Here is a 13688-nt window from a genome sequence, read left to right on the forward strand (position 1 = left end):
TAATTCTCTCTTTTAATATTAATTTTTATAACATCTTCTCCACTGAGTCTTCTCTTTAAACTATATTTGTGTGAATTACTGTTCAATGTATCTTCAAAATTTACTTATCTCAAATGTTGCAGGCAGCCACAGCCCGACGGGACCGTTTTGCCAGAATTGCTGGCTTTCTCAAGGGTTCACATAGAAGACTCAGTGGAGAAGATTTTATTAAAATGTATATTATAAAGAAGAAAGAATCATAATAAATATAAAAGAAATAGAATAAAAAAAAGGAAGGGGGAGGCTTTTCAGGATCAATGAATGAAACATGGAACTTTGTCAGACTTAGTTTATTCCCCGTCACCAAGCAGGTTTCTGAGATCTTTATCCCCCCCCCCCCTTTTTAACACCTTGTACTTAACCAAAACCCCATCCATTACCATTTTCTCAATTACAATTTGTGTCTTGGCAATTTTCACAAAGATAAAAACCTTGTTTTATTATTTTCTAAAGCATCACACAGATAAATGTCTTGGCTGAATCTAACATGAAATTGTCTCGGCTAAAATTAAAACTTACATTTCCCTCTCTCAGTGGTAAAAACAGAACTTTTAAGAGATTTAGTTATTCTTTTGCTTTTAAATTAACTGAATTCTGGAATGCTTTACCGCTTACATTAAGAAGTTTAGGTTCTTTTGCTTTATTCCGGAAAGTTCTGAAAACTTTTTTGTTTGCTAAACATTTTAGAAATTAACTATTTCAGTCTAACTTTTCTTGTCAAATTTATGTATTATGTTTTACATTATTGTAAACCAAATCGAGCTCCTCTTGGTTGATGACTCGGTCTATAAAACTAAGTTTTAGTTTAGGTTTAGTTTAAATCCTCATTCCACATTACTATTACATTCTGAATCCTGGATCCTGACTAGCTGAGAATTTGTATCTTTGGTAAGAACACAAATTCTTCAGTTCATACGGTACCTGGTTTTCAAAGGAGGTGTTCACGCTCAGCTGCACACTATCCGTGACCCCTTCTCCATTCTCACGGATGTAGTAAACCAAGAGACGACTCAGGGGGCCCATATTGTGAGTCACAACAAAATGTAGGGACGTTACACATGTTTCCGTGTCTCTGGACTGCAGCTTTGTTGAAGCTTGTGAAAAACAGGATTGTTCAAGACAGGAGAAATTAGTGAAACCTGTGCAGAGAATTCTAGAAGTGCAAATGATCATAAGATGCAGCCTTACAGTTACTTCTGCAGAGAGAATGACACGGTGACAGAATTTGTCACTGTCCCCGTGGATAATTGTGGGAAACCATCCCCATGTCAATCTTCAAAAAGAGAGGGAAGAATCAGAGTATGAATGGGCACAACCACTGATCCTCAAGCTTTGCATTGAAGAATGCTGATGTAGAAGGACTGAAGTCGAGATAGACACTAAAGAATGACACGGGATGGTTTCCAGCAGTTATAAGCTGGGACAGTGCCAAATTCTGTCACCGTGTCATTCTCTACTTAAGCACTAAAGAAACAAGGGCTCAAATCCTGCTAATGTTCCTTGTGACTTTGGGCAAATCATTTCACTTCCATTGCCTCAGGCTACTTAGATTCAAAGCCCTCTGAGGACAGGAAAATGCCTATCTAAAGTAAATCGCTCAGGCTATTAATGAAAAAAAATGTGTGAGCAAAGAACAAATAGGTGAAACAAAGACAAAAAGAAAAAGAAACCCACACCCAGTTACAATTAAAAACTATTTTTAAATGTTTGGGGCATGTGAACTTTACCTGCTATAAAAATTTTAAAAATATATACAATGGGCTAGCAGGGGCAGCTTTCAAGACAGCAGGCATCAGAAAGCAGGTTTCCCCAAAAAGCTTCTACCAGTTCGGCTCAGCAAAATAGCTCACAGGAGGGGGGGGAAAAAGTCTCTGGACAAAAACAGCTGTAACTAGATGCAGATGGAATTCACCCTTGATTCACCCCAGTAAAATAAAATACATAAACAAAACCACGTGAGACTTCCTATCCACCCCCCATGGTGCTGGTAAGCTTCACTCTGTGGTTTTTACATTAAAATGAAATAAGAAATATGTACTCCCATGCCGTGGTGTAAATTCCACCCATGAAGCCCCTGCAGAGAAGGGAGGGGAGGGAGCCTTGAAAGGATTGGGCACATAGCTGCTCCCATATCTTCTGAGGCAGATCTCCCCTGCTCTGGGGGCTTTCTTCAATATTTTGCTTGGGGGCCTTTACCACTGCTCCCATCAGTATCATAATGCATATTTCCACTCTCTGGTGGTACACAAACAAGCCTCTAGACGTCCAAATGTTTGGGGCTTGATGGTGGGAAATGATTGTTAAAAACTACACAAAATACAACAAAACTGGCTTAAAATGTTTTTGTTGGTTTGGTGTATTTTGGCAGGGTGTTTTCTTGATCCACGGAATGACTGCAGCACTGATCAATCTGCACCAGGTAATCCAGTTTTAACCCACTGCATCCATGAGAATCTGCCCCCAAGAAAAACTAAAACATCTTTATACGTATACGCCCAGATTCTATAAAGTTGCACGCCCAAAGTGATGGTGCCACTTGCGCACCTAACTCAGGCCCAGATGCACAAAAGGTTTTCTTGCAAATAAAACTTGTTTTAACCAGTCTTACTTGCAAGGAAACTCTTCTGCTAATGCTCTAAAAGGCTTCTCTGTGGCTGCTACTGATTTTCTAGCCACGGAGAATCCTATGCAAATTCATCACAAGGACCTCATTAGTATTATAATGAGCAATCCGTGTAACGCTCTAAACTTTTTTCCCACTTTTTATGGACAAAATTTTAACGGCAGGGTCTGAGCTGTTGGAGATTTACTTCTTGTCAGTGCTTGAGTGCTTATTGGCTCAGGCACTGACAGGAAAGTAAGGCTTGAAAGCTCAGAACCCCCACCCCCAATTTAAAAAAAAGAGACCCCTACCTCCCTGTACATAAGTTTCAATTGCTTTCCTTTCCCTCCTTTCCTCCATGCCTCTGATATCCCCCAGCTGTCCATGGCCTCCCCATTGTGCCAGGATCCCAGCCTGAGACCCCCCTCCCGGGCTCCATCCCAACCCCCAAATTAAAAAAAACAACCCCCAAAACATCAGGAGGGATGCCCACTCCCCTCTTGCCACAGGGCCAGGACAACACCGCCCCCCCCACCCCATCCCTATCTAATCCTACCCTACCCTGAACCTCTTCAAAATGGCAGGCCTTCCCCTTTCCAGTGCATCCTGGCCTAAGGCCCTAATTGGCTCAGGCACCTAAAGCCCCTCCCAGTGTATCCCAGGATACCCTGGGCAAGGCCTAAGGCCCTCATTGGCTCAGGTGGATAAGGCAGGGTCACAGGAAGCAGCGCAGGGATTGAACCCACTACATCAGGGTGCCGAGGCTGCAGCTCTAACCACTACACCACACTCTCCTCCAATTTGGAATATTAAATATAGTTAAAGGTCCAACGACGAGATGGCACATAAATCATACCACTTTAAAAGAATTTGAGTGGTAAGTGGTGCTGCTGAGTCCCTGTTATAATACTGATAATATCTATAATGCGGGTATACGGACTTGGGGGTGTAGTATTGGTGTTGAAGTTAAATTAGGCCCCTGTATGCCGACTTATGCTCTATGCCAGAAGCGTAAACTTTTTAAGCTGCTGGCACACTAATCTTGGGGCTGCAGCTAGCGGGCACCCAGAATTGCACAGATGTCAACACGATGATGTCATGCGCATGGGTGATGTCATTACCTCAATGTCCACGCATGCGCAGATGTCCTCCAGCCATAGCCCTGAGCCTCCTATTACCGCCGTTAGGGGTGGAGGGGAAGGGGGTGCTGCAGAAGAAGAGGTGAGGTGAAGGAGCAGAGGCGCTGGCTGGCTGCAGGACATGCCCCTCAGAATTGCCATTACAGAACTGGTGCTTAGCGGCCATATTTGGTGTGCCTGACCTTTTGGTGCACTTACATAAATCTACTCCATTATGGAGGGGCAGGAAACCAGACTAAATCAGCCTGTTCTAAGGGATGTGGAAGTATCTGCTAATTCTAAATGAGACAGGAAACAAATTCTCAGGTTCAGGACACCTAATTGGTCATTTAAGGAGCCCTCTGCATGAGTCACCTGTTTCAGGAGGCAGGTTCTTATCAAAGGTCACTGCTGCATCTTTACTCCTCTGCTGTGTGACATTACCAGGCTGCCACCCCGACAGCACGATGTTTCCACGCGACACCACCTCATAGTGTAGCACAAAATCGCAAGGACAAGTTGACTTCAGCAAGATCTTTGCCTCCTCCCCAGCCTGGGAACATAAGACAAGGAAGCAGTTAAGACCAGCTAACTTGCAGCCTGTGGATACAATTGGAGTTGTGCAGACAGCTCGGTTGCACCTGCCCATTGATACCACCAATGTCAGAGGCAACATGCAACCCAGTTCCTAATAGGAGGCTTTAAACCAGTACTAGGGGAGGATGGAAGAGGTAGAGAATGACACAGAGACAAACTTTGTTCCCATCCCCACGAGTTCTGCCCCTGTCCCCATCCCCGCATGCTACATTTGCACAAGCCTCAAATACTTATGATTTTATATTTAAATCTTTTTTATTAAAGTTTAAAAAGGTGCAATATTCTGTACAACTGTTTATAAATCACAAATAGAGCCATTTATTTCTGTCTGGGTTTGGTACAGCCTTCCCAAAGATTCAAAAAACAACGTACAACTCACGCAAACACATTGATTCCACCATATTCTGGACAAAAGCAGACAACATAACACACCCAATGATTTCATCTCACAATGGAACCGTCTAAGTACTGCAACCCTGGACGAACTAGCCTCAGAAAAACCCAAAACCAAATTCCACAGAAAATCAGACAAGTGGTTCGACAACGAACTACTCCAACTCAAAAGGCAATGCAGACAACTAGAAAGAAAATGGAGAAAAAGCAGCCAAGAATCCACAAAAACAGCTTGGAGAATAATGAACCAAAAATACAAACAAAAACTGAAAGAAAAAAGAAAGACCTACTACTCAAAGCAAATAGGAGAAGGACCCCAAGATAGAAAAAAGCTATTCCTGCTACTAAAAGTTCTCACAGACACCACACCCTACCTAGCCAACAGCAACTCCCCCCCCTCCCTCAGGCACTCTCTTAGCCACATACTTCAAAAACAAGATCGCAAACATCAGAATCACGTTCAATGGAATGCCCACTCAGGTAGAAGAGACACCACTTCCCCCCCAGAAAAAGAATCAGTTGCAGCAGACAGAACCTGGGCCCGCTTCTCACCCATACAATGGTCAGACTTCAACAAACTATATAATAAATACAGTAACGCAGCCTGCGACCTCAACCACTGCCCCCCATACTTACTGAAAACCTCGAGCACACTATTCCGCTCCCTGCTCCTACAATGGATACAACCTCTACTCATAGATGGACAGTTCCCAATAGACCTCAGCGTAATCATCATAACTCCGATACTAAAAGATCCCAAAGGACCAACAGACCAACCATCTAACTACAGACCCATTGCCTCAATCCCATTGTACGTCAAGCTGATGGAAGGCCTAGTAGCCAAAACCTTAACCTCATACCTAGAAAACCACAACGTACTCCACCCCACACAGTCTGGCTTCAGAACCAACTACAACACTGAGACTCTACTAGGAACACTAACGGACACAACAAGAAAATCATGCTCATACAACTCGTCCTCTCTGCAGCCTTCGATCTGGTAGACCATAACATCCTCCTACAAACACTAGACTCCATAGGAATCTCAGGCAAGGTTCTCTCATGGTTTAAAAGCTTCCTACAATCCAGAACCTACAGGGTTAAAACAATTAAAGAAAAATCAGAACCATGGTCCAACCCTTGCGGAGTTCCCCAGGGATCACCTCTATCTCCCACACTATTCATAGCCTCCCTCAGCTCCTGCCTAGACAAACATGGAATTACCTCATACAGCTACGCAGATGAAATCACCATTCTCCTCCCCTTCGCCCACTCAGAACCCATCATAACAGGCACAATACACAAAACACTCAAAACAGTAGCAACATGGATGACTGAACACAAACTAAAACTCAACCCTGACAAAACAAATTTCATCCTCCTAGAAAACAGCAAACTCCAACCTTAACAAACATAGCAATAAACTCAATCTCTTACCCCATTTAACCCACACTAAAACTTCTTGGAGTACTGATTGACAGAGGCTGTACCATGCAACCTCAAATCAACAAAGTAATAAAAGCATCATTCACGACTATGAGAAACTTAAGACAAATCCGAAAATTCTTCAACAAGAAACAATTCCAACTTTTGGTACAATCTCTCATCCTTGGACTAATTGACTACTGCAACATACTATACCTCCCTTGCCCAGCGACCATGAAAAAGCAATTACAAACAATACAAAATACAGCCTTGACTCATCTACTCATTGAAAAAATTTGACCACATCACAGAAGCATACCACGACTCACACTGGCTCCCAATACAAGCAAGAATACACTTCAAATTCTACTGCCTACTTTTAAAAGCTATTATTAATAATAATAATAATAATTTATTGTTTAAATACCGCCAAAGCCAAAGTAGTTTGAGCTGGACATTCAGCGAAAAAAAACAATGAAGTCTTTGAGTACATGAATATTTGTACAGAATAAGGTTACATTGTAGGGGCGGGTTTACAATAAGTAGTAGGTCGAGGCGGTTTACAATAAGAAGGGCTGGTCATACAGCGTGGGATAAGTAGTGAAGACTTTAGGAATCATTGGTCACAAATCGGTTGAACAGGTTGGTTTTGACTAGTTTTTTAAAGTTGAGGTAGGATGAGGAGTGCTTGATGATGATGCTTAGCCAATCATTCTGTAGACTTGCTTGGAAGGCAAGCGTTCTGTCAAGGAATCTTTTGTATTGGCAGGTTTTTATTGTAGGGTGGCTGAACATACGTATTCTGCATGTAGGCCTGGTGGAGCAGTCTAGTTTAAAGTGGGAGACCAGGTAAAGAGGGGCCAAACCGAGAAAGGATTTGAAACAGAGGCATGCGAATTTGAACAATACTCTTGCCTCCAGGGGCAACCAGTGGAGTTTTTGGTAGAAGGGGGTTATGTGATCCCATTTCTTTATGCCAAAAATCAATCGCACAGCTGAGTTTTGTATGATTCGGAGTCTTTGAATGGTTTTCTTGAGAGACCCCAGGTAGATGGTATTGAAATAGTCGAGTAGGTTTAAAATGGAGGATTGCACCAGTAAGCGGAATGATGTTGTGTCGAAGTACTTTCTGATGGTTCTTAATTTCCATAGTGTCGAGAAGCCTTTTTTGATCAGTAGCTCTGACAGCATATCTAGAGTGAGATAGCAGTCCAGTGTCACTCCCAGGATTTTTATGGTATCGACAATGGGGAAGTTCTGTCCGTTCAGGATTATTGTAGTATCTTTGATTTTGTCATTTGGGCTTGCCAGGAAGAATTTGGTTTTTCAGGGTGGAGTTTCAGTTTGAACTCTTGTCATCCATGTTTCTATTTGTTTTAGAGTTAATGCTAGATGATTCTTCGTCTCGGGAGTCAGGCTTGTTAGGGGAAGGACTATGATGATGTCATCGGTGTAGATGTAAAATTTGATTTTAATTTTTCCAATAGATTTGCCAATGGGGATAGGTAAATGTTGAACAGAGTGGGGGATAGGGGGGAACCCTGTGGAACTCCGCATGGGTTTACCCAGCTGGAGGATTGAATATTGTCGCTATAGACTCGGTACGATCGTTTGGTCAAGAAGCCTTGGAACCATTTTAGTACATTGCCTGAGAGACCAATTGTCTCCAAGCAGTCAATTAGGATGGTGTGATTGACTAAGTCAAAGGCGCTACTTAGGTCAAGTTGAAGGATTAATGCACTGGAACCTTGGCTGAGTAGGTTCAGGAGGGAATCCAGTAATGAAGCAATAACTGTTTCCGTGCTGAACCCGGATCGAAAGCCTGATTGGTTGTCGTGAAGTATGTTGAATTTATCCAGGTGTGTTACTAAATCCTGGTTTACCAAGCCTTCCATCAGCTTTACAAAAAAGGGAATGTTTGTAATGGGTCTGTAGTTAGATGTCAGCTTGATAGATTCCTTGGGATTTTTTACAATCGGTGTGATCAGTATGTGACCTAACTCCTCGGGAAATGTACCCGACAGTAATAGGGAGGAGAGCCAATCGTATAATGTGGCTTTGAAGGTGACTGGAGCAGCTTTCATGACAATTGGTGGGCAACTGTCTAATCTGCAGTACGAATCGACGTATTTTGAGAAGAATTTGCTGAAGTGATTCCAGGTAGGGATAGAAAAGTTGTTCCAGTACATGTCTACTCTGGGTTCGTTTTTGTGTTGGGCGACTGGGTAGTTCAGATGGTTGGTTGTGGAGGGTGGTTGGTTGGATCTTAGGATATTGATTTTGTTGTTAAAAAATTCAGCCAGCACATCTGCTGAAAGTGGGGAGTCTGTGGTGTGGCATGAAAAGGCCTGTATATCGTAGAGATTGTTAACTAGTTTAAATAGGATCTTGGTGTTGGTGTTGGGATAGTCTATTTTTTTTTTAGTAGAAATTTGTGCATTTTGTAGTTATAAGTTTTTGTATTCTTTTAGTTTTAGTCTCCAGTTTGTTCTTTTTATGTTATCACCAGATTTCAGCCATTGTCTTTCCAGTTTTCGTAATTCTCATTTCACTGTTCCTAGCTCGGTGTCAAACCAGCCATCTAGGTTTTGGTTTCTCGTTTTTCTTAGTTTGATGGGGGCCATCTTGTTAAGAATCTGTGTGCTCGTATTGGTCCAGGTGTCAATAGAGGGGGAGTTTGAGTCTGATGAGATGTTGTAATGTGACCAGAATTCCACTGGGTTTACCAAGCCTCTGGTGGCTATCATTTTCCTAATCCTTTTTTACTCCAGGGGTTTGGTTGGGGAGCGTTTGGTTTGCCAGTTGAATTGGAAATTGCATAAACGATGGTCCGACCATAGGGTGTTGGTCCAAGTGGTTTGGTGCCAGTGCATTTTGGGATGGGCTGGGGCTTTAGAAGAAAAGGTAACAAGATCTAGTTGATGTCCTTTTAGATGGATTCTATCGGGGGCTGGCACAAGGAAGTCGAGAGAAGTGATAAAGGATAGTAACTCTTTGGTGTCGCCCTGCTCTACCTTCTCTAAGTGGTTGTTCAGGTCACCAGTCAGTAGGTTGTAAGGGCCCGCAGTTGAGTTTGTAAGGAGGAATTCGAAGAAGATATCCTTGGCAATGAACCATTTCTTGGGAGGAATGTAAAATAGCGTGATGATTAAGGCCTCTTCTAATTTGTCTGACCAGAGTTTGCAGGAAAGGATTTCCATGTCCACTGAGGAATTCGAAGCTATGATGGTGGATTCGTAGGAGTCTTTTACAATGACGGCTAGTCCTCCCCCTCTTCCCCTGCTTCTGGGTAGAGAAGTGATTTTGAATCCAGGTGGGAGGCACTCACGTATGATGATGTCATTGTCAGCGATCAGCCATGTTTCTGTTAAAAGGACGAAGTCAGGGTTAGTCTCCTCGAGCCAGTCTTTGACCAGTTGGATATTGTCTTATTCCTAACTAGTCTTGAAGCCCGTTACATTAACGGGTGCTAGAACAGATGTCTGTCTTTCCTTCTGGCCCCGTCTGTCATTCTTTCTTTCTCTCTCCTTGGCTAGTGTTTGTCTGGGGGGTGGGGTTCTTTCTCTCTCTCTCTCTCTCCTTAGATGCTGGCATGCTGGCTGTCTGTGTTTTTTCTATGTGTCTCTCTGGCCCCCTGTCTGTTTGTCTTTCTTTATGTCTGTCTCTCTCCCTTGCCCTCTGTCTTTCTTTCTGTATGTGTCTCTATCTTTCTCCCTGGCCCCCTGCCTACCTGTATTTATCTGTTGTGCCATGCCTGATTATGTCTCTGTGGCCCCCTTCTGTCTCCCCACCCCCTCCCCAGAGCAAATTGGTGGTTGGTTTTTAGAATCTGGGGCTCCTAGGTCATGTATTCCTCCCTCCCACCCAGGTGTTCTTGGTTAGGTTTTGGTTTTTTTTTTAACACATGTTGAATCCTGCGACGTGTAAAAATACCTCGGCTGCTGAAGAGATGTAAAAAGCACGCACCTGTCGTCCCTGTTGTCCGCAAATTGGGCAAAAAATAATTGGCCCCACACCTCCTCCCTGCTCGCGCAGACCTCCATCAAAGAAAAACAGCACTACCGGCCGAAGTTTATTTTAGTTTAAAGCCGCTGCGGCGGCTCCACGCACTATCGCTGCCTGCGTCGGAAGCCTTCTCTGACGCAGGTGTGGCTCATGAGAGGAGCCGCCGCAGCGGCTTTAAACTAAAATAAACTTCGGCCGGTAGTGCTGTTTTTATTTGATGGAGGTCTGCGCGAGCAGGGAGGCGGTGTGGGGCCATTTATTTTTAATTTTGAAGGCGTCGCGAGCTGGAGCAAGTCGCTCTCTGCAGACCGTCCTGGTCCGGCGACTGCCCTCCGCCGACAGCCGCCTTGCCTCAAAGTCCTCCTCTTGGCAGCCGACGCTCTGCAAGTCCTGCTGTAGCGCATGCAGACATGAAGCCACGCCATCTTCCTGTCTGGCCAATCTGTGGCTGTAGCTGGAGCCTTCGTTCCATGATCTGACTGCTGGGTGGCAGCAGAGATGTGAATTTGGGTTCAGGTCACTGAGGCTTCCTTCGCTCTCCCGGGCCAGCTGTCCTTCCCCTAAGTCCCGACTCCTCACGCCTAGGGCTGAAGTCCCCGTTCAAAATTATGGCACCTAATGTGGCTTACAGAGTATGAAATTATGGGAGCCAGAGCCGGCAAGACCGCACATCACCTTGCGGTCTGCGAGAGAGACTCGAGAGAGGAGCCACCGCCTCCGCTGTGAACTTTTTGCCAGTAAAGTGTAAGGGAGCCGGGTGAACATACAAATAACCTTCACCCGCCACTGTGAAATTTTTGCCAGTAACGTGTAAGGGAGCCGGGTGAACGTACAAATAACCCGTGAAGGGAAACGGAGCCAGAGCCGGCAAGACCGCACATCACCTTAGCCACGGACCTACGGATCAGGGATCACAGATCACGCAGGTCTGAGTGCGCATGCGTGGCTAGCGTTTTATTATATAGGATGGATCTGATATTAAGATAGAAACCTTGGACCTTTTGGAAGTGGGGGGAGTCAGTTGTTGCTGAGAAGGGGACTTTCCTCAGCTTCCGCTGGTGTTTACGGTGAGGTCTGTTAGGAGAAAGCCCATCCTACTGGAACAACCGACTAACTCAATCCACCTCAACCAGACACAGGAGAACCCACTCACTATTCACACATCCACCAACCAAAAATGTCAAACGAAGAAAACTATATGACAATCTAATGATCTCCAAAGCAGCAAAACTAGAAAGACAAATCACCAATCTGCTGTCCTCGACCACAGACTACAAAACCTTCAAAAAAGAAACTTAAAACCCTACTCTTCAAAAAATACATAAAACCTATTTAACACAACCAGTTCCTTCCCAATCTCCTCCAACACACCCACTACCCCTTTCAAATCTAAAATGTTTCCAATTACCCAACATGTATCGCCTCAAGTTCCCGACAATTCTTATATAACTCCTTTGTAATTCCTATGACAATTCTTATGTAAAGTTACAATTCTTGTAACTCCTGATAAATCTTATTTAATCCGCCTTGAACAGAATAGAAATCACTAATGTAATGTAATGTAATCAGTGGAACCTGTAGAAATTTTAATATTTCTTCAGGATAGTCTTAAAGATTGGCCTTAGCTTCCTTAATGTTCGAGGAATGGTACTGAATTCTTTGTGGAGTCACTTACAAAGTGTTTCTTTGAGGGCCCATCAAGATGCCATCTGTTTATTTAAGGATGTCGCAGATTTATGTCCTCTGTTATATTCCACTGAGAGTGGAGTCTCAGTTTGGTTCCTCAGGTACTTTCATCTGCACTTTTTCAGCCATTAAAGAAAGCATCCTTAAAAAATCTTAAAAGTTGGTATCCCTTGAGGCAATCTGTTCAGCAAGAAGGATATCAAAATTGAAAAGAATTTTCCCTTCCTTTTTTTTTTTGGAAGGTGGGTTTTTCTTTTCCAGGTTAATCAAGTGGCTACTTTGCCTTCCTTTCGTCGAGAGGATCAGGCTGATGATTTTCATCCTCTATACCACTTGGATGTTTTAGATCTTATCTCTGTTATATTAATAATAGACTATGATTTTTTTTCATAAACGTTACCGTTTGTATTATTCAGTGGTGCAAAGGAAAGGAAAGCAGCCACAAAAGCTATTATATGTTGGTTGAAGGAAAAAGTAACGACAGCTTATATTTCAAGGGCTGGATTCCTCCACAGGGTTTTTGCACTCATTCAACTACAGTGACCTCCTAATGCAGAAATTGTGCATATTTTTTCCAGCTAATAATTTTCAAATGGCCATTTGCTCCTCCCTGCATTCTTTTGCCTGCCACTATAAATTAGAAATGCATGCTAGAGAGAATGTTGATTTTGATGGTGGGGGGTCTTTGCAGCAGGGATTTCATTTTCCCAATTCACTTCGATGGTTGCTTTGCTACATTCCAGGTGTTCTAAACTGGTCTGGTGGATGAAAAGGAAGGCTTACCTGCTAATTTTCTTTCCTTGAGAGTCTAACCAAACTAGTCCAATTTTATCCTTTTTCTGCTTATTCTTCTACTTTTGACATTTCATGAGTTTTTTTACTAGAACCTTCCGTGTCTCATAAACAATTGTTTTGAGTAAAAACAGAATATGCTGGAATTTTTGGTACTGTTTGCATTGTTAATACTGAAAAGTTAAGAGCCACATGGTGCTTCTAATAGGCTAGAGGTCACAGCTCTTTGTTCTCTGCCTCCATCTACTAGTTGAAGGGCACAACCTTAGGCACTCTAGACTAATCTGGTTGGACTCAAGGAAAGAAAATTAGAAGGCAAGACCAATTTTTTTTATTCCATATGTGAAAGACGGCTGACCTTCCTCAATGCAGTAAAGATCTGCATGCTGTTCCACAACACACGTGTACTCACACATCAGTGCAGCATCTGCATCGGTTTCCGATGACTATCTTTTCTTTAGCCATCTATGTATTCATGCTTTACATGCATCAGTACGACACCTGCATTGAGGATCTGAGGAGATCTGCACCATCGAAATTATAACTAACAGACCAGTTTTAATTTTGTTTCAAAAACTAAAATGTTGTTTCCCTCAAAAGCACAGAAATAAGTCAAAACTTAGAAAAAATTAGTAGTGAATCTGCACACTTCTGTTTACGGTACACTTCAACTGAATGAAATGAAAAACATTGTTGTTAGTGCTTCTATTTCTGGTTCTGTACTTTAAAATCCCTTTAAGAGCGTCATTCTTCTCCTGGAGCAGCTGGTAGTAAGAAATGGTAAACAATATCAAGAAACCTTTAAGGCCCACTTTGGAATACACAGCAGTACTGCGAAGGAACAACTTTTTTTTTTTCTAGTTTTGTTATAGTGTGTCCTTTTATTTAGTGAAAACTAAAATGAGTGTTTTTGTTAGGTGCCATCGACTCATGCTCAAGTCCTAACGACTTGATGAGTTACAGATCTAAAGAGAGATTGATTTTGTGCTAGTCCGGTAAGGTCCTCCAGTGTCATACCCATGTTGTTTTCA

General features: G+C 43.0%; 1 protein-coding gene across 3 annotated transcripts in view; it reads right to left on the reverse strand.

The window, feature by feature from the left end:
- CPAMD8 (C3 and PZP like alpha-2-macroglobulin domain containing 8) overlaps positions 1–13688 on the reverse strand; it is a 216235-nt gene that overhangs the window by 135717 nt on the left and 66830 nt on the right. For all 3 annotated transcript variants that reach the window (XM_033955244.1, XM_033955242.1, XM_033955245.1), the window contains exons 14-15: positions 4135–4312; positions 961–1133 (exon numbers count right to left, since the gene is read on the reverse strand). In XM_033955244.1, the coding sequence (XP_033811135.1) occupies positions 961–1133; positions 4135–4312 (351 nt within the window). The remainder of the gene's footprint in view (positions 1–960; positions 1134–4134; positions 4313–13688) is intronic.

Source organism: Geotrypetes seraphini, chromosome 8 (assembly GCF_902459505.1).
Source record: "Geotrypetes seraphini chromosome 8, aGeoSer1.1, whole genome shotgun sequence".
Classification (NCBI taxonomy): domain Eukaryota; kingdom Metazoa; phylum Chordata; class Amphibia; order Gymnophiona; family Dermophiidae; genus Geotrypetes; species Geotrypetes seraphini.